This window comes from Ranitomeya imitator, chromosome 2, assembly GCF_032444005.1.
Source record: "Ranitomeya imitator isolate aRanImi1 chromosome 2, aRanImi1.pri, whole genome shotgun sequence".
Taxonomy (NCBI): Eukaryota; Metazoa; Chordata; class Amphibia; order Anura; family Dendrobatidae; genus Ranitomeya; species Ranitomeya imitator.
Window position 1 is genome coordinate 406192413 of NC_091283.1, and position 22272 is coordinate 406214684.

Sequence of the window (22272 nt, forward strand, 5' to 3'; positions counted from 1 at the left end):
AGCATAAGAGAGTAATGGCGGTAATAAGTGCCGTAGCACTACCCACTTACTTACAACCTGAGCTGCAGACGGTTTGGCCGTTACAACACCCGCAGACCTCCACACCTACGGGTAAACCATCTGCAGCTCAATTCTGTGGAAGCATGGTTGAAAAGCAATGTCTGACTATCAATTGTCCATTTTTATACATTTTTTATTTATTATTTCTTTTGTCAGATTCAAGTTATTTCTGTGACCATTGTGGGTTTTTCTGTAATTAAACGAGAGTTACCAACAATTTTAACCACATGTGTATATTCTTGTACATATGGGCAGTATTATTGTACTTATATTCTTGTAAGGGCAATATTACAGTATAGTAGTTATACTCTTGTACATAGGGGCAATATTGTAGTTATGGCTGAAAGTGTTGGCACCCTTGAAATTGTTCCTGAAAATGAAGTATTTCCCCCATAAAATTATTGCAATTACACCTGTTTTTTATACACAAATTTATTTCCTTTGTGTGTATTTTAACAACACAAAGAAAACAAAGAAAAGAAGGTAAATTGCACATAATTTCAAACAGAAACTCAAAAAGGGTCAAACAAAATTGTTGCCACCTTTCCAAAATTGAGGGTAAACAACTGTGTTTCAAGCATGTGATGATTGTTTAAACTCACCTATGGCAAGTGACAGGTGTGGGCAATATGAAAATCACACCTGAATTCACAAAAAAGGGGATAAGTTGACTCAATCTGTGCCTGTGTGTGCCACACTAAGCATGAAGAACAGAGAGTGGATAAGAGAATTTTCTGAGGACTCAAGAAACAAAACTGTTGAACAATATCAAGATCTCCAGTCCATCTCCAGAGATCTTTTTTTTTTGTAAATGGTGCTCAACATATTCATGAAGTTTACAACCCATGGCAATGGAAATGGACGGCAGAGAAATAATGATGAAACGTTACAATGCAGGATAGTCCGGATGGTGGATAAGCTGCCCCAATCAAGTTCCAAAGAAATTCATGCTGTCCTGTAGGCTCAGGGTACAACAGTGTGAGCATGAACTATCTGTTGATATTTGAATTAACTGAAATGCTGTGGCATAAGACCCAGGAGGACCCCACTGCTGACACAGAGACATAAAAAAGCTAGACTGCAGTTTGCCAAAATGTATGTGAGTAAGCTAAAATCCTACTGAGGAAGCCTTTTTTGGACAGAAGAGACAAAGTTAGAGCTTTTTGGTAAAGCACATCACATTTACTGTTTACAGAAAATGGAATGAGGCCTACAACTAAAATAACCCAGTACCTACAGTCAAATTTGGTGGAGGTTCAAATATGTTTTGGGATTGTTTTGCTGCCTCTGGTGCTGGGTGCCTTGACTGTGTGCAAGACATCAAGAAATATGAAGATTACCAAAGGCTTTTGGGTCACAATATAGTGCCCAGTGTCAGAAAGCTAGGTGTGTGTCCTAGGTCATGGGTCTTCCAGCAGGTCAATGACCCCAAATATAATTCAAGAAGCACCTAGAAATGGATGGAAACAAATCGCAGGAGAATTCTGAAATGGCCAGCAATGAGTTTGGATCTAAATCCCATTGAACACACGTGGAGAGATCGTAAAATTGCTGTTGGGAGAAGGCACAAATATGAGAGACCTGGAGCAGTTTGCAAAAGAAGAGTGGTCCAAAGTTCCAAACGAGAGGTGTAAGAAGCTTGTTGATGGTTATAGGAAGCTATTGATTGCAGTTATTTATTCCAAATAGTGTGCAATTAAATATTAAATTGAGGGTGCCAACAATTTTGTCCGGACCATTTTTGGGGTTTTGTGTGAAATTATGTTCAATTTGCCTTTTTTCCTCTTTTTTATGTTGTTCCAATGCACACAAAGGAAATAAACATGTATTTAACAAGACGTGTACTTGCAATAATTTTTTTTGAGAAATACTTCATTTTCTGGAGCAATTTCAAGGGCGCCAACACTTTCAGCCATGACTGTATATAGGGGGGCAGTATTGCCACCAGCAGGTCCTATGGCAGCTCAGCACAACCTTTCTCTTTACCTCCCTTTTCCAGCTCTGCCTCCCCTTCCAGTTTAATGAATACATCATCCAGTGTGGTCATGGAGACTCCATAAGTAACAACGTCCTCTCCCACACGTCTGTCCAGATGCGCGAAAAGGTCTAAAATTCAAATATTTGAAAAATTTGTCTTTGTATTAAAACGGTGTCCAGTGGCGGTAACATGACACTAATCCGGCCGTGTGGGATACGGAGGTGTATTACTTACCCGAGAAGCTGTCCATGTTTTCAAAAGGTAACATGTAGGTGAGCTGTTCTTCATTCTGCACCGACAGCTGAGCCCTGGGGATGTGCTGCCTAATGATGGAGGTCATCTGCTCGGGGTCACAAGACGGAGGGACCTGCATCCTGACCATTGCCAGAGGAATAACCAAATTGTAAAAAAAACAAACAACTAATGTAAGGAATGAAGACAAATTTATGCTGCATATATTATTCAATGGTCAATTATTTCCTGATGTATTATTTATGAGGAATGGAACTCAATTTCTCTTATTATGGAGTCCAAAGAGAGCTAAGTACATCTGCCTTAAGTATGCGCCCCCTAGTGGTAGCTGCAGCCAAAATCGTGTGTAGCTCTCCAGCTGTTAGCAGACTACAACTCCCAGTATGCTATGACGACGCTAGTATTTATTGAAGGCCGGGATCACACATGCGAGAAACACGGCTGAGTCTCGCATGTTAATACCCGACACTGTCGCCGGTTCTCAGGAGCGGAGCGTGCGGCCACATAGCAATACATGCAGACGCACGCTCTGCTCCCGAGTGCCGGGTATTAACATGCGAGACTCGGCCGTGTTTCTCGCATGTGTGATCCCGGCCTAAAAGTAAATTTCTATACCTTAAATGATAGCCAATGCCCCATTTTCTCTTCAAGAACAGGGATGAGCCAACGCATTTCAGTCTGCCATTAGATATTACAGCTTTCCTATCTAAAAGGAATACAAAGGAACAAATACACTAATAAGTACTTAGGACACAAGTTACATATTTTGAGATTACGTTTTTGACGACATATATCCCCAATAGCATCCAAGTAAACTTCTTAATTAAGCAGCGCATAATCCTACAGCGAACAAAAAGGAGCAATGGCTCTTCACAAAGAATAAAGTGAGGTGAAGCAAGGTAATATTGGTAAAGGTAAAAAGTATATCTTTATTTATCCAACACACGCACATAAATAGTATGGGTGTAAATAGCCCCAAATACAAGACAGAAGTTTTTAAAGGGGACAGAGGAACAAGGCAGCACTTATCATAATGAACCTCTCATAGGAGATAGTATATAGTTACTTGCATTGAGCACATAGGACAATGTATAAGCAAATCTCTAGATCACAGGATACATAGAAAAAAACAAAATCCAGCTCACCAGGCAGCCTCAGCAGGTGCACGGAACCTCCACATTGATCCCCGTAGTGTTGAATAGAGAAAGGAAAAAAACTTTGTTCCAGCTCCAAAATTTAAAATATCGATCCTTTATTAATCCATGATAAAAACATAGGCTAAGTAACTCTCCATAGCACAACAGGAAACGAGCAATGCCTTTCGATCTTTACAGATCTTTGTCAGAGCTCTACAAATCTCTAGATCACAGGATACCATTAGCCCAAATCCTAAACCAGTCCATGTGCACATATTGGCACATATGGCTACAGATACCCATAATTACCAGAGAATATAGTGCCCCTCATAGTGCATGCAACACCTATTGCTTACCCATGAGGGAGAGAGGAGCAGTAAACACACATGCACGCCAAAGCCCCGATGCGCGTTCCACGTAGTTTGTTTCCTCGGCGGCCCCTATATACTATCTCCTATGCAGGTACGGACTGGGACTGAAATTCAGCCCTGGGATTTGAAATCACACAGGCCTATGCTGTCACTGTCCCCAAGCACTAGATGGGATAAATTACTAATATTACCCTGGATGGAGAAAAGCAAGATTTACTACAAGACCAATATTTCTAATGATACCCGTGGCCTGCTGTGGTAATTGACAGAGTCACATACTTTGTGCTTCATCACAACTCTTAACAGTATTGGTATCTTGAGAACACCCGTTCTGTTAACAACATAGTAGACAAGGCAGCCCACGACCAGAATTGTCAGATGGCCAGTCCGGCCCTGCTCCTGTGAGAGGTTCATTATGATAAGTGCTGCCTGGTTCCTCTGTCCCCTTTAAAAACTTCTGTCTTGTATTTGTATTTGGGGCTATTTACGCCCATACTATTTATGTGAGTGTGTTGGATAAATATAGATATATTTTTTTACCTTACCAATATTACCATTTTTCACCTCACTTTATTCTTTGTGAAGGGTCATTGCTCCTTTTTGTTCACTGTAGGATTATATGATATTTAGAGAGTTGCTCTTATAGGTCCTGGGTTAGGGGACTATACATTTGTATCTGTTTCCAAAATGTCAGTTTTTGTTAACTAATTTAAGCAGCAGTGGAAAAATTACTTCTTCATAAGGACCAGTCACTTGTCATAAATATATATATACAGGTCCTTCTCAAAAAATTAGCATATAGTGTTAAATTTCATTATTTACCATAATGTAATGATTACAATTAAACTTTCATATATTATAGATTCATTATCCACCAACTGAAATTTGTCAGGTCTTTTATTGTTTTAATACTGATGATTTTGGCATACAACTCCTGATAACCCAAAAAAACCTGTCTCAATAAATTAGCATATCAAGAAAAGGTTCTCTAAACGACCTATTACCCTAATCTTCTGAATCAACTAATTAACTCTAAACACATGCAAAAGATACCTGAGGCTTTTATAAACTCCCTGCCTGGTTCATTACTCAAAACCCCCATCATGGGTAAGACTAGCGACCTGACAGATGTCAAGAAGGCCATCATTGACACCCTCAAGCAAGAGGGTAAGACCCAGAAAGAAATTTCTCAACAAATAGGCTGTTCCCAGAGTGCTGTATCAAGGCACCTCAATGGCAAGTCTGTTGGAAGGAAACAATGTGGCAGAAAACGCTGTACAACGAGAAGAGGAGACCGGACCCTGAGGAAGATTGTGGAGAAGGACCGATTCCAGACCTTGGGGAACCTGAGGAAGCAGTGGACTGAGTCTGGTGTGGAAACATCCAGAGCCACCGTGCACAGGCGTGTGCAGGAAATGGGCTACAGGTGCCGCATTCCCCAGGTAAAGCCACTTTTGAACCATAAACAGCGGCAGAGGCGCCTGACCTGGGCTACAGAGAAGCAGCACTGGACTGTTGCTAAGTGGTCCCAAGTACTTTTTTCTGATGAAAGCAAATTTTGCATGTCATTCGGAAATCAAGGTGCCAGAGTCTGGAGGAAGACTGGGGAGAAGGAAATGCCAAAATGCCTGAAGTCCAGTGTCAAGTACCCACAGTCAGTGATGGTGTGGGGTGCCATGTCAGCTGCTGGTGTTGGTCCACTGTGTTTCATCAAGGGCAGGGTCAATGCAGCTAGCTATCAGGAGATTTTGGAGCACTTCATGCTTCCATCGGCTGAAATGCTTTATGGAGATGAAGATTTCATTTTTCAGCACGACCTGGCACCTGCTCACAGTGCCAAAACCACTGGTAAATGGTTTACTGACCATGGTATTACTGTGCTCAATTGGCCTGCCAACTCTCCTGACCTGAACCCCATAGAGAATCTGTGTGATATTGTGAAGAGAAAGTTGAGAGACGCAAGACCCAACACTCTGGATGAGCTTAAGGCCGCTATTGAAGCATCCTGGGCCTCCATAACATCTCAGCAGTGTCACAGGCTGATTGCCTCCATGCCACACCGCATTGAAGCAGTCATTTCTGCCAAAGGATTCCCGACCAAGTATTGAGTGCATAACTGAACATTATTATTTGATGGTTTTTTGTTTGTTATTAAAAAACACTTTTATTTGATTGGATGGGTGAAATATGCTAATTTATTGAGACAGGTTTTTTGGGTTATCAGGAGTTGTATGCCAAAATCATCAGTATTAAAACAATAAAAGACCTGACAAATTTCAGTTGGTGGATAATGAATCTATAATACAGGTCCTTCTCAAAAAATTAGCATATAGTGTTAAATTTCATTATTTACCATAATGTAATGATTACAATTAAACTTTCATATATTATAGATTCATTATCCACCAACTGAAATTTGTCAGGTCTTTTATTGTTTTAATACTGATGATTTTGGCATACAACTCCTGATAACCCAAAAAACCTGTCTCAATAAATTAGCATATTTCACCCATCCAATCACATAAAAGTGTTTTTTAATAACAAACAAAAAAACCAACAAATAATAATGTTCAGTTATGCACTCAATACTTGGTCGGGAATCCTTTGGCAGAAATGACTGCTTCAATGCGGCGTGGCATGGAGGCAATCAGCCTGTGACACTGCTGAGATGTTATGGAGGCCCAGGATGCTTCAATAGCGGCCTTAAGCTCATCCAGAGTGTTGGGTCTTGCGTCTCTCAACTTTCTCTTCACAATATCCCACAGATTCTCTATGGGGTTCAGGTCAGGAGAGTTGGCAGGCCAATTGAGCACAGTAATACCATGGTCAGTAAACCATTTACCAGTGGTTTTGGCACTGTGAGCAGGTGCCAGGTCGTGCTGAAAAATGAAATCTTCATCTCCATAAAGCATTTCAGCCGATGGAAGCATGAAGTGCTCCAAAATCTCCTGATAGCTAGCTGCATTGACCCTGCACTTGATGAAACACAGTGGACCAACACCAGCAGCTGACATGGCACCCCACACCATCACTGACTGTGGGTACTTGACACTGGACTTCAGGCATTTTGGCATTTCCTTCTCCCCAGTCTTCCTCCAGACTCTGGCACCTTGATTTCCGAATGACATGCAAAATTTGCTTTCATCAGAAAAAAGTACTTGGGACCACTTAGCAACAGTCCAGTGCTGCTTCTCTGTAGCCCAGGTCAGGCGCCTCTGCCGCTGTTTATGGTTCAAAAGTGGCTTTACCTGGGGAATGCGGCACCTGTAGCCCATTTCCTGCACACGCCTGTGCACGGTGGCTCTGGATGTTTCCACACCAGACTCAGTCCACTGCTTCCTCAAGTTCCCCAAGGTCTGGAATCGGTCCTTCTCCACAATCTTCCTCAGGGTCCGGTCTCCTCTTCTCGTTGTACAGCGTTTTCTGCCACATTGTTTCCTTCCAACAGACTTACCATTGAGGTGCCTTGATACAGCACTCTGGGAACAGCCTATTTGTTGAGAAATTTCTTTCTGGGTCTTACCCTCTTGCTTGAGGGTGTCAATGATGGCCTTCTTGACATCTGTCAGGTCGCTAGTCTTACCCATGATGGGGGTTTTGAGTAATGAACCAGGCAGGGAGTTTATAAAAGCCTCAGGTATCTTTTGCATGTGTTTAGAGTTAATTAGTTGATTCAGAAGATTAGGGTAATAGGTCGTTTAGAGAACCTTTTCTTGATATGCTAATTTATTGAGACAGGTTTTTTGGGTTATCAGGAGTTGTATGCCAAAATCATCAGTATTAAAACAATAAAAGACCTGACAAATTTCAGTTGATGGATAATGAATCTATAATATATGAAAGTTTAATTGTAATCATTACATTATGGTAAATAATGAAATTTAACACTATATGCTAATTTTTTGAGAAGGACCTGTATATGAAAGTTTAATTGTAATCATTACATTATGGTAAATAATGAAATTTAACACTATATGCTAATTTTTTTAGAAGGACCTGTATATATATATATATATATATATATATATTTATTTTTTGCCCGTGTTAAATGCCACTGTTCTCCTGAATCCAGCTTTGTTTTTCTTTTGTTCCTGTGCTTCTCGGTTCCAGAGATTTGGCCCTTTCTTTTCTTTATATAAATGTAGTTTTGTTAGCCAAGTGAGCATGGTCCTAACCATAAGCCCACAAAGAAGAGTTGATGAGCACACCCATTTGGCTAATCAGACGGGAATTATATACAGGAAAGATGAGGCCATATCTCTAGAACAGAGAGGAGCAGGAACAAAAGAAAAACACCACTAGATAAAGGAGAACGGTGGCATTTACAACTGATTTAAAAACAAATACATATTTCTGACAAGAAACAGGCCCTCTTTTTGCTTACCAGCAAGTATATCTGCTTCATCCATAAACTGAGTACTGAACATGGTCACTCGATTGGCTTTGCCTTCTTTCAACAGTGCCCAAATGTAGTGGCGGGAACACGGGTCTAATCCTGCGGTGGGCTCATCCAGGAGCAAAATCTGTAATAAATGATAATCATTTTCTAATCAATCCTTGCATATTTAACAATGTAGATTACACCTCTCCCCAGAAAAATCTAGGAAGGTCAACCCTAAATAATGCCTCTTTATTTTCAGGCATTAGGTGTAATCTGTGGGGGAACCTGGGAGAAAATGTTAATGCCACTGAAGGGAAAATTAAACATAGCGGTGTATAATGTTCCCCATAAAATAGATGGGCTGTCACAGTATGAGTGGCCATGCTTGTCAGTCAAAAGACAGCTATTTATTCCGACTACACCATAAGTATGTCCTGAGGTTCTTTGTCATTTCACCACTTGGCTGTCGGTGGGTTATCTCATCAGATGAAAAGGATCAGGCGTGTCGAAATCCAACATGCCCAATCATTTACCCCAACATCCGCTGTTGGGTTAGACCGATTGTAAGAGGGCTGAAAATGACAAATGACTATTTTGCTAATCGTCGTTGTTTTGTGAGACTTCAGCTTCTCACCAGGACTCATATTCACTGCGTTTATCCATGTGGTCTATAATAGCTGGCTTCCCTCTATATTGGGTCAGTTGCAGAGAGCACAAGGAATAGGAAGGTAGGAGCTCCGCTGCCTATCTGAGCCCACTACATGTAAACGGAGGAGGGCCAGGGGCGGACATATAAATAGCGCAACCAGTGCAGCCGCGCAGGAGTCCAAGATGTAAGGGCGCCAATTTCCATCCCCAAAGCAGGAGGAATTGGGCATTATGATGTTATTGGACTGAAAAGGACCCATGTACTGTTCTTGCACAGGGGCCCTCTTCTCTTTGAGTCCTACAGTGAAGAAGGCACATTTGAAGAGATGCATCCATCCAGATTACGAAGTGGATGTTCACCATGTAGAGGAGGTCATGCCCGCCTGTTAGGACAGGAGCAAGAGACCACCCGGTAAGTGAGGGTGAGGAGCTTAGAGGGTACCAACTGAAATAAAGAGAGACTGTTGAAGTACAAGCAATGGGGTACTATTATCTGAGAGGACACTCTGTGCATAACCATGAGGAGTTAGTTAGTCACCAAAATGATGATATATGTGAATGGTGAAGAGTTTGCTACCGGGATTGTAAAATATGTAGATGGCGACGAGTGCCGCCTAAGATCATAAGGTTTGTGGAATGAGTGCTTTAGTAAACCTGTGGTAGACACGTGTCCCAGAAGAACCATCTTTTTAACAGCGAGAGTGATCAATGAGTAGAACAGGCTGCCACGAAAGGTTCTCCTTCAATGGAAGTCTTCAAACAGAGGCTGGACAGATATCTGTCTGAGATGGTTTAGTGAATCCTGCGCTGCATTCAACATGGTGTTGGACACGATGACCTAGAGGTCCCTTCCAACTCTTAGGATTCTATAATTTCTCAGGGTGAGAGAGTGACCAACGATTGGACAAATACAGAATTGTGCCCAGTTATCACGTGGCCAAGAGAAGGCATGAGTTTTGGAGAATTGCGGAGTCTGTAAATATGCTGATGTTGTAAAATTTCTGACCAGTATCTCATCTGATCTTTCACTGTGGAGTTTTTAGCTGCGACAGTTTTTATACCTTTTGTCTACGGTATAATATAGTTTTGGATATTATCGGATGATCCTGGAAGCTGGATTTTTCTTTTTCTTCCATCCATGACCTCTCATTGCACTATGAGTTCCTCTGCCTCCAGCCATTCTAGTGGGTGAACTGACTCTCCTCCGTTGTATATAAGTATCTCATCTGAGTTACATTTTTTTGTTACTGCTGATAAAATAGGGGATTTTCCACGTTAATTGTGGGTACGTCTTAATTAAACCCTTAATTAATCAGATTATCGACCAATCTGAAAACCCATCCTAATAGGAACATCTATATGACACGTAATGTCCTCTTATGTGGGGTGTGTACGAAAGCAGGAGATAAAGTCCAGGACGGGAGATATTTGTCTAGCCTCGGTGATGTAAGTCCTGGAAATGAAGGTTCCAGAAATAATAGGATGCTGAGAAGTTTTTAATGGGACTGAATTTTGGGTCTGAGATTTAGGAGTGACCAGAAGAGCTTGGATTGGGGTGGTGGATCCCAAAAGCTCCAGTCCAGGCTTTTTAGCTCTTATTTCAGGCAGCAGAGCTATCTCAGAAATGATCTGTGTGTGAAAGGCGGGAAGGACTCTAAGGCCGGTTTCACATTTGCGGTTGTGTCCGCAGAGTTTCTTCCGCTACTATCCGCATGCGTTGTGTATTCCTATATTTAACATTAGGGACGCATGTGTCTCCGATCGGTTGCGTTTTGCTGCGTTTGACGACGCATGCGTCGTTTCATTGTCTAGGGTTTGGCGCGGTAAATGCTACATGTAGTAATTTTAGAGGCGTCAATTTGCTGCCTAGAAACGTATTCGGTTGTTATCGGAAGGAATGCGGCAAAAAAAACGCATTACAGTCTATGTGAATGCATGTGGCCACAAGCGCATGCGTTGCACCACAGGAAAACATGTCTAGACACTGATTAGCCACCCCCCACATACAAAGTGATAAATGGAGGGAGTGGACATTTGCAGGTCACTACTCAGCAGACAGAGAAGCTTTCCAGACACAGCAGAGCAGACACAGGAAGGAATCTACACTCTGAACAATGTGAGTATATCCTAGCCAATGTCTTTATTTTCTATTTTCTGTCTCTATATGTCCTAATTTCTGCCATTTCTTTCTGCATGCATAAGAATGTCTTCTTCTTCTGATGAGGAGCAAAGGCCTGGGCCTGCACAAGCCGAACATGTCAGTGAAGTGAGTACTCACCTCCTCAGATTGGTAAATATTCACTGTCACATCTACACATATGACAATTTTTTTTCCCTTTTTTTTTTTAGAGCACTTCTTCCACTGCGGCAGAGGCTGAGCAGGAGCAGCGGGGTCATAGTCGGGTGGAAAGGTGGCAGCATGTACGTATACGTGGCTGACTGTTTATTGTATCCTCACTTTACTATTCTTGAATCTTCATTTCTTTACTTTCCTCTTTCTTTACATTTTTCTTTTGGACTCCTTTTTTTTCTTGACTTTGAAAATTCATGCCATTTCTCATCCTCTGTTTTCTTACTTTTCCTTATGTTAATGTCTCCAAAATTAATGTGTTTATTTATTTTTTAGGTTCCAGAATGGGATGAGGACCTCATTGAAAATGACCTCCTTATCTCCCTGGTCCATGAGCGAGTTCCGTTGTGGGACACCCGGGTTCCGCAGCATTTGGAGCTGGGTGTCTTGTCTCCGAATGGCTCCTTGGACACGACCAAGCAAATCCTGAAAAGAGTCTTGCGACATCCTGGCATATTCTGGGAATTTGTCCGGGTTGGCATTAAGCTCGCCCTGTATCGTGTGATAGGCTCCACAGCTCTCACGGAGTTCGATAATGGGGTGTCGCCAAAAACGCCTATGCCGTGTCCTTCTTCGTCTTTCGCGATTTCTGTGTTGCTCCCAAACAAACGCACAGGCAAGAAACAGCTTGATGCTTAAATCAAGGTTGAAATAAAAGCTATCCATGCGAACATCCATCATGACACAGGACACAGTAGCACACTGTTAAGATTTCAGCAGTCCTAGGGTCTATATATAGATATCCCATAATACGCGCCCTCTGTAGTCCCATTGGCGGTGTCTGGTTATCTAGATTTTTCTCCTGTAAAATTTTCCACCATGCGCACAAAAAACGCAAACGCATGACAAAACGCATGCATCTAAAAAACGCTGTGTTTGTACGTGTTTCTATGCGTTTTTCCTGCACTTGCGGTTGCGGATTAAACGCTGCGGATTCGACCGCTAATGTGAAACTAGCCTAAGGTTTGTTGCTATCTGCCAGAGACAAAGTGTTGGACTTACATCTGCTGTACGAACTGTTTTCTTCTGTTTTACTTTTGTGTTAGAGAAAGGTTGTTTTTATTTTAAGTACTTCAGGAGTTTATGAAGTTAATAAAGCTCGTCTTCTGGACCAAAGACACAGCCTATGTTACTGTAACATGGCAGCAATCAGTTAGTCAATGAAACTGGATTTTTTGTGCAGCCAAAAAGATAAGTGCTTTTGGTAGAACATTTTGTGTAACCAGTAATGGCTTGACGACAGTATGCGTGCTGTATGGTCTGGTGTATCGGCCAGGATAAAAAGTGTCTTCAACGAGCGTTGTTCGACTAGTTATATCGTCGCTCATTATGAGCGGAAGAGACCTGTCCATGAAAACCTTACCTGTGGGTCCCCCAACAAGGCGATCCCAAGTGTCAGTTTCCTCTTCTGTCCTCCGCTTAGTTTACTGGCCTCCACATTCTCAATATTTTTTATGTGCAGATCGGAGATAATTTTTTGGACCTGGTGGAAAAAAATATATATATATTTTTTAAAATATTGTCTTTTTATATAAATTCACTAATCGAGGACCTACAGAAATCAAGGAGCCCACTAATTCTAGATTCTTAGGACATGGTTATTTTTACTATACATAGCAGAGCTGGTGTACTGCTATGTACAGCACCAGTGATACGACGATCGCAGCTTCAAATCTCCTAAGGGGATTAATAAACACAGGAAAAAGTTTTACAAAATATAAAAAAAAAATACAAAAGTTCACCTCACTTCCGGGAGGCGGAGCCTGGTAATGGCCGCATTTTAATTGAGCTCCTGGACTGTGGGCGCATATATAATCTTTTATCGCCCTTTATTTTTACACTTGGCCAGGATAAGGGCCGGACAAGGGTCACAGAGTGCAGACCCAGCTCTCCGGATCCCCGTGGAGTTCCAGGGCGCAGACAGCGCCGCACGCAGCGCCACCCGCAACCCGCAGCCGGAGACCCGAAGCGGTGAAGGAGCAAGTGGGGGAAGGGTGAGCAGCGCGCCCCATCAGCAGCTCGGGTGTACTCACCGGATAGTACACTAAGGAGGACGTCGGTGGAGGCCCGCGGTGTCCCTGAACAAAGGCGGCGGTGAGGCGGGAAGACAGCGCGGGAGTAGGAAGTGAACCGGCACCATCTTGCCGGAATGCGAACAGGGCCTCGCGCCACACCGGAGGCCAGACCAGGAGAGGGAGGCAGAGCTGAACCACCAATGCTGCCGCTGGTTTGAGGTGAGCGGTGGTAGAAAACCCGCAGCACCTCTGGCCCCAGAAGTATCTGAGGACGGCTGTTAACAGGGGGGCTGAAGCCTGCCAGTCATCTCCCTGCTGGAAGTGCGTCAAATCCCCAGACTACAGACCCGCAGCAGGAGACTGAACGGGACGACTCTGGTAACCCGCAGCAGAGGGAAGGTGAGCAGGGTCGGAGAGGACCCCTGGGGCGGATAAAGACGATAGAGGGGAAAGGTGAGGGAGGAAGCAGAGTGCTGGCGCCATCTTGAAGAGAGGCATATCAGGCACCAGTATTTCATTGCTGGGAAGACTGTACTACAATATATCCTTGGATCTACACTGGCCCTAATCACAACTATACACTGACTGAAGATCATTGGTAATATCTTTGAATGGGGCACTATATGCTCACCTGGCTCAAATATTGTGTAAATCTGAGGAGAAAAGTATACTATGAGTGGAAGAGAGCAATTGAGCTGTGGTAACTTCTAGGATTTCCTAATCTATCTCCAGATGTAACGAAAGTACATAGCAACATCACTGACAACCATACTTACTTCTTCGGGCATTTATCTCAACATGGACAAATTTGTGGGTAAAAATGCCAAGCCTGGCAGAAGTTCCACACGTAATCAGGCAGGCACATCTCCCACATCACAAACCGCTGATGTTAACACAGAGAACCCACAGTCAATCGCATCTGCCTGAGATAGATAATCGTCTGGCAGCTTTTCAAACTTCTTTGGACACAATTGTCTCACAAGTTAATACTCAGGGAGCACGCATAGCAGAGGCGGAACAAAGAATCTCAGACTTAGAGGACTCTACCAACGCCCTCAAAGGCAAACTAGATGGCAAAGAAAAGGACATCTTAGATCTTTTGGACAAGGTGGATGACCTTGAAAACAGGTCCAGACGTAATAACTTGAGACTTATAGGCCTTCCAGAGTCTGTCCCTCCCTCGGAGCTGATCAAAATCACGTCAGAATGGCTACCAAAATCCCTTGGGGTACTACCGACATCAGGTGTAATGGCCATTGAGAGAGCACACAGGTTGGGACCCCCAAGGGGAGGGGATGGTGACAGACCAAGACCAGTCATCTTTAAGGTTCTGGACTTTCAAGACAAAGTCCGCATTTTGTCAGCGTACAGAAAACAACGCTCCCTGTTGTATGAGAATCATAAACTGCTCATGTTCCAGGATTATTCGGCCGCCCTGGCTACCAGGCGCAAAGCTTTCAACCCTGCTTGCAAAATCTTGGTTGATGAAAATATTCGCTTTAGCCTGCAATATCCTTCAATTTTGCGTTTTGGCATGGCGGGGAAAAATTGGTCTTTCAGTGACCCAGAAAGGGCACTGAAATTTCTTCGGGAGGAATCCTAGGCACATTTTAACTCTGTCAACACCTGAACAAGCAGAGCTGCTTTAAATTGTCATTAATAAGTGATGTCGCGTTTATGCGTTTATGTCGTCTTTTGCCCCCAGGCGGCATGTTTACTTTTTATGTAGTGCTCACTCTGTGGTTGAGTACACCTGTTACAGTTATAATGTTTAATTGGGGAAGGGAGTTGGGTGGGGGGGAGGGTCTCTGCATGCGCACACATAACAATTTGGTTAAGGGAGATCTCAGGTTCACTCGCTGGGATGGTTGGGGATCTCGCTCACAATATCTGAAAGTTATAGAGTTTAATTGGGGTAGGGATTTGGGGTGGGGGGAGGGGCTCTGCTTACGCATACTTAACTCTTGGGTCCTGGGAGATCTTGCGCTCACTCGCTGGGATGGGTGGGGATCTCACTTACAATTTATGCAGGTAGGTCTGGCGGTCACCCGAAAAGGGATAGGTTAATGACCAACCAGGCAGGCACTAGAGACACCACTATCCGCTCTTTACAATGGTGCTCATGGAATGTTAATGGACTGAACTCCCCAGTTAAGAGGAAAAAGGTTCTAAATTTTTTACAAAAACAAAACTTCCACATCATTTTCCTTCAGGAAATGCATTGGATTAAGGGTAATCACCCCTCTCTGCTAAGCAGAAAATACACACTTTGTGCTGAGGCCTCATACACAAAAAAACAACGAGGAGTAGCTATACTAATATATAATGGCCTCAATTATGAGATAATTGACACTTTAGAAGACCCTCAAGGCAGATTCCTCCTGGTTAAAATTATGATTGAAGGAACATGTTTCAGTCTAGTCAACATATATGCCCCAAACACGCCTGAGGCTCAGTTTCAGGTTAAACTGAGGGAGAGGTTGGCGGGGTGGGATACGTCACGGCTGGTCATGGGAGGCGACTTCAATGAGGTAGCAGACATCTCTATGGATAGATCTAACCCTAAAGATGCTCATCGACCGATGCAGGGTAGTGGTATCCAGTCACTGATGGATCACTTTGACTTGATTGATATATGGAGACTACAACACCCCCTGGAGAAGGACTATTCCCACTACTCCCATGTACATGATTCACACGCTAGAATCGACTGCTGGCTATTACACGAGTCTTTAATACCCCTAGTAACACAGTCAAATGTACATAACATTCATATTTCAGACCATGCCCCGGTAACATTTCAATCCAAACTAACATCCCCAATCCACCAGGAGAGGAGATGGTGCTTCCCGTCATACCTATACCAATCAGATGATTTTAAAAAATATTTGCAAATGTCATGGGGAGTATATAAAAATGATAATCAGGTCCACTGTGACGACACACACTTGTTTTGGATGGCCTCTAAGGCTGTGCTGAGGGGTCAAATTATCTCCTATGTTAGCCATAAAAAAAAAAGAAATTATGAAAAGAGCAAAGGAAACACAAAAATCTGTAAGGGTACCGTCACACAGTGCAATTTTGATCGCTACGACGGCACGATTCGTGACGTTCGAGCGATATAGTTACGAGATCGCAGTGTCTGACACGCTCCTGCGATCAGGGACCCCGCTGAGAATCGTACGTCGTAGCAGATCGTTTGAAACTTTCTTTCGTCGTCTAGTGTCCCGCTGTGGCGGCATGATTGCATGGTGTAACATATATCGTATACGATGTGCGCATAGTAACCAACGGCTTCTACATCGCACATACGTCATGAAATTATCGCTCCAGCGTCGTAGATTGCAAAGTGTGACAGCAGTCTACGACGCTGGAGCGATATTGTTACGACGCTGGAGCGTCACGGATCGTACCGTCGTAGCGATGAAAATTGCACTGTGTGACGGTACCCTAACACAAGCCTACAAGGATTTTAAATTAAATAACACCCCACTGACAAAGGAAAAAATTTTGAAGGCAAAGGAGGAGGCGGATACTCTGGCCCATGAGATGGCTTTGTTCAATTTGGACTACCAAAAACAAAAATATTTTAAATGGGCTAACAAACCAGGGAAGGTGTTGGCATCTCTTACAAGGCCATATAGGAAACCAACGAGAATATATAAAATACAACAACGCAATGGCCACACTTTAATCAAAAATGAAGAGATAGTGGATGAGTTCCGTTCTTTCTTCAGTGAGTTATATAGGTCGGAGGCAGGGGGAGGGAGTGGGGAATTCCTCAATGACCACCTTGCTCCAGCGCTCACAGAGGAAGAGAGGGAAACTATTAACTCCCCAATAACACCCTCAGAAATTTTACAGACTATAACTAAACTTAAAGTATCCAAAGCACCGGGCCCCGACGGGTTCAGCAATGAACATTATAAGATTCTAGGTACATGTATAGCTCCCCACCTGAGTGAGTTATTTAACAACATAGTTAGACTTGGTCACCTGCCAGACCGGTTTAATGAAGCGGTGGTTATTGTTCTACCGAAACCAGGTAAAGACCACACTCAGGTTGAGGGATATAGACCTATCTCGTTATTAAATTCGGACTTTAAAATTTTCACAAAAATCCTGGCAGACAGACTACAAAAAATAATCCCAAAATTGATATCGCCATAACAAACTGGATTCATCCACGGGAAATCCATCACGTACAACATTAGGACAGCTGTGAGTGCCATATCTTATAGTAGAGCACACAGACACATGAAAACTATTGTGGTAAGTCTCGACGCTGACAAGGCGTTTGATAGAGTAGCTTGGGACTATCTATATGATCTGCTATCATTCCGAGAGTTTGGCCCATGGTTTTGTGAAGCGGTCAAATCAATCTACAGACAGCCATTGTCCAGGATGTCCGTGAACAATGTTTTATCCAAACCCTTTGAGATTCAGCGGGGGACACGACAGGGTTGCCCTTTGTCCCCACTTTTGTTCGATATAGCATTAGACCCTTTCCTGAGAACACTGCAGAACGAGGCAGCTTTTGAGGGGGTGAGGATGGGAGCTACATCTGTAAAGATCTCAGCCTTTGCTGATGATGTTCTCTTATTCATTGCCAACCCGGAAAAAGCAATCCCGGCTATCATGCATACTCTAGAGAGTTTTGGTAGATGCTCCGGATTCAAAGTTAATTACAGTAAATCTGAGGCATTGGCGGTTTTTAGATCCGGGAGGTTGAGAGACCCCACATTCCCATTTCACTGGTGCCAGGAATCTATCAAATATCTGGGGATACGGTTACCAGCAGACCCATCTATTTTATATAGAGCCAATTACAAACCACTAATCCACTCCATAGTTAATCTTCTCCATTCTTGGAAACACTTTACACTATCGTTCTCTGGTAGATGCCATTTAATTAAAATGATAGTGTTTCCTAAACTGCTTTACACCTTTCAGACCCTGCCCCTTCTCCTGACTCAATCAGATCTGAATTTGTTGAACCTAAACTTCCGAAAGTTCATTTGGGGGGTTGGTGGTAGATCGCGCATAAGTCTGGCAAGACTACAGGCGACAAGAATGGAGGGTGGTGTTAACTTTCCTGATTTGGGAAGATATAACTTGGCGGCTAACCTCAGATATGCAATTGATTGGATTAGGGGCCTTTCTCACTTTGCAAATGTTGAGTTGGAACAACAATTTTACCCACATATCTCGCTACCGGCTTTATTACACTTAGGCGGGGAGGACCTCCCAGTGGAATTACAGGATCACCCGTCACTTTGGCAAACGCTGCAGACCTGGCGACACTGTAGAAAGATTTGTAAGCTAAAATACAATCTATCCCCCTTCCAGTCTTTTTTGGGAAATCCGGGGTTCCTGAGGGGCTCTGCACCGTCTTTTTATAAGCTTTTGGCTTCCCAGGGATGCGGGCAGGTAGTAGACCTCTTAGATCTTAACTTCTCAATAATATCCTTTGAAATGGCGTCACAGCGATTCCCATTATTTAACAATAAACCGTTTTTATTTCTTCAGGCGCGTAGCTTGGTACAGAAATGTCAGTCAGTGGGGGAGATGGTGGAGGGGAGGACAAATCTAGACGGTTTTATCCGAAATGCAAAATCTCATCCAGCCTCTATAAGCAACATTTATTCAATTCTACGTAGAAAATGGGTGGGGGAAGGGAAAACTACGGGAGTGGCGAGGTGGCTGAGGGACATGCCATGCCTGGAGGTGAGTGATCTCTTTGAGGCTACCATGACTCAGAAAAAGATTCTGCCATACAGTAGTTACACAGACATGGCACTTTTAATACTACATAGAGCCTATATCACACCTTGCCTGCAGTCTAAGATGTCCCCATCCATCGTCTACCTATGCTCCAAATGCAAATCCCGTAATACTGACATATATCATCACTTATGGAGCTGCCCGCATATTCGGGGACTTTGGGGCGAGGTACATAGAGAATTGCAAACAATTTGTGGGGTGGACTTCACACTCACTCCACAATGGGCCATTTTTAATATCCTGGACGAGACGTCTCGTAAATTACCCAAACACATCAAGGCAACACTTACGATTTGGGCTTCAGCAACTAGGAAAAGCATTTTGCACCAATGGTTGAGTCCCCTGGTCCCTTCACTCCCTTTCATTCGCACAAAAATTCAGTTTATATTCAGAATGGAGTGGTTGGACGCATTGACCAACAAAGAAAAACTAGTAGGCAAATTCTTTTCTACATGGGCTACATTTATTCCATCGCTTCCTTTAGAGACTAGGGAGAAACTGAGAGCACAGTTTGAAAATACCCAGTGGTACTTACTAGAGCGGATAGGTGGCAACTCACCAATTCCATAAGATATTTCAATGATTGTATGTACGCAGAGTCTGGGGGTTCATGTTTTGGTTTATGTAGGGGAGGGAGGGTTTTGGGGATACAATGTCATTCAATATTGTTACTTTATTGTATTTTCAACATTGAAAATGTATGGTTTGTAATGTTTCAGAAAACTCTAATAAACAGCTTTTCAAAAAAAAAAAAAGTTCACCTCACTCCAATTTTGTGCTATTAAAAATAAAACAATTAAAAAATAAACATATTTGGTATCGCCACTTTCAGAAAAGTCCGATCTATCAAAATATAAAATAAACTAACCTGACTGATAAATGACGTAACAAGAAAAAAAATCAAAATGCCAGAATTACGTTTTTTTGTGGCGGCGACATTCCAGTAAAATGAAAAACATTGTATCAACACCAGGGGTGGGGATCATCAGGCCCCAGGGCCATTTACGGCCCTCGATGACCTTTTATCAGGCCCCCGGGCAGATTCTCAGGGACCGCATTCTTGGGCAGGGAGGTGTATTTTGATTGCTACCAGCTCATTAACTTCTTCTTGCTCTGTTAGCACACACATGCAGTGTTCACTACTGAACACCGAAGGGCATGCAATGAAAGATTACGTCCTGACACCAGTGCCAGAGTCAGGATGTACTTTGTGGGGGGAGATTGTACGGCCTCCGAAGGATGGTATAAATATCCAAATGGCCCATGGCAGAACAAAGATTCCCCACCCCTGATCTACACTCAAATTGGATCAATAAAACTGTCAGCTTAGGGCACAAAAAATAAGCCCACATAGACCAAGATGCTGAGAAATGGAGACACTACTGGTCTCGGAAAATGGTGATATTTGGTATCTGCAAGCTCACACTGACATGGGGTATCATATTGCCAGGTCAATGTTACCATATAGTGAACATAATGAATAAAAGAAACAAAAAAACATTGTAGAATTCCACTTCTTTTGCAATTTTACCCCATTTGGATTTTTTTCCCGTTTTCCAATGTACTATACTGTATGACAGAATTAATGGGGTCATTCAAAAGTGCAACTCGTCCTGCAAAAAAAACAAGTCCTCATCTGGCTAGAAAAATTTAAAAAAACTTATGGCTCTTGGAAGAAGAGGAGGAAACAACAAAAAAGGGAAAATTACTCGGGGTGAAGGGGTTAAGCTTCTTGCCCACCCACGTAGTGATGCGCACATGAACCTGCCTATCATGATGTCCCGTTTATTGTACCAATCGAAAGCGGCCATGTCAGGATCATGTGCCTATGTGTCTTAGGAGGCGCAGCCGTGGTCAACATTACCAGACGCCAGTGAAGAGCTTTGCGTCGTGGCGGCTGAACAGTCACTTTGGTTACAAGACGCAGGAAGGAAGCAAGTATTGTCTGTACCAAGCATGTACAATAAATACCTATATTTCCAGTATCAAATTGTAGGCTAACATAATGGAGTAAACTATACGAGCAGTAGCACATATTAGATATACTATAGCACCAGATTAGGAAAGCTGGCCTAGACTGCTTAAATTCCAATAAAAGCACTGTTAGAGTGTAAGGCCGGCCTCACACTCAGCGTATAAAAATACGGTCCGTTATTTACGGCCATAATACGCAGAAAAGTCCCAAAATAGTGGTCCGTATGTCATCCGTAGGCAGGGTGTGTCAGCGTATTTTGTGCATGGCATCCTCCGTTTGTAATCCGTATGACATCTGTACTGCGAGATTTTCTCGCAGGCTTGCAAAACCGACATACGGACATACAATGGATCCATGGGCTCAAATAATCGTAAAAACATATATACTGTCTATATATATATGTCAGTGAGACACATATATATATATATATATTAATATATCATACAGCGCTAGATAGCTTAAAAGCCGGTAATTCAATTGCTGGCTTTTCCTATCTCCTTCTTAAACCCGACATGATATGAGATATGGTTACATACAGTAAACCATCTCATATCCCTTTTTTTTGCATATTCCACACTACTAATGTTAGTAGTGTGTATGTGCAAAATTTGGGCGCTCTATTAAATTAAAGGGTTAAATGGCAGAAAAAATTGGCGTGGGCTCCCGCGCAATTTTCTCCGCCAGAATGGCAAAGCCAGTGACTGAGGGCAGATATTAATAGCCTGGAGAGGGTCCACGGTTATTGCCCCCCCCCCCCTGGCTAAAAACATCTGCCCCCAGCCACCCCAGAAAAGGCACATCTGGAAGATGCGCATATTCTGGCACTTGGCCACTCTCTTCCCATTCCCCTGTAGCTGTGGGATATGGGGTAATGAAGGGTTAATGTCACCTTGCTATTGAACTCGACCGTGGGAAAATATTCAAAAAAGTTCCCAGGCTCGAGTTTATATGAGGACATCCAGCAGAGGGCGCATCACCGCAACTCGAGGTAACTACAGGTCATTCACCTACATTCCATTCATTCGCCGGGTTTTTACAGGCAGGGGCAGCTGCATTAGCAGGCTTCTGCTTGTAAAATTAGTTAACCCTTTCAGATGGATTTACAGCGTGGGACGAGACGGATCGTCGGAAGGTATGGAATATTGTTGTTTGTTTTGTTTACATTTGTTCCAGGTGACAAGGGTCTTCAGGTGGATTACCAGTATAATAAAATATTACAACAACCTGTGTATTTATTTCATTAAAATACTTTGTAATAATGTGTGTGTTATTTTTAACCATTTCATACTATTGAATTAATAATGGATAGGTGTCATAATTGA

General features: G+C 42.9%; 1 protein-coding gene across 2 annotated transcripts in view; it reads right to left on the reverse strand.

Annotated features, from left to right (window-relative positions):
• The window catches only part of LOC138664204 (ABC-type organic anion transporter ABCA8-like), a 141097-nt gene that overhangs the window by 70449 nt on the left and 48376 nt on the right, over nt 1-22272 (reverse strand). For both annotated transcript variants that reach the window (XM_069750698.1, XM_069750699.1), the window contains exons 14-18: nt 12540-12659; nt 8182-8320; nt 2906-2996; nt 2273-2412; nt 2047-2166 (exon numbers count right to left, since the gene is read on the reverse strand). In XM_069750698.1, the coding sequence (XP_069606799.1) occupies nt 2047-2166; nt 2273-2412; nt 2906-2996; nt 8182-8320; nt 12540-12659 (610 nt within the window). The remainder of the gene's footprint in view (nt 1-2046; nt 2167-2272; nt 2413-2905; nt 2997-8181; nt 8321-12539; nt 12660-22272) is intronic.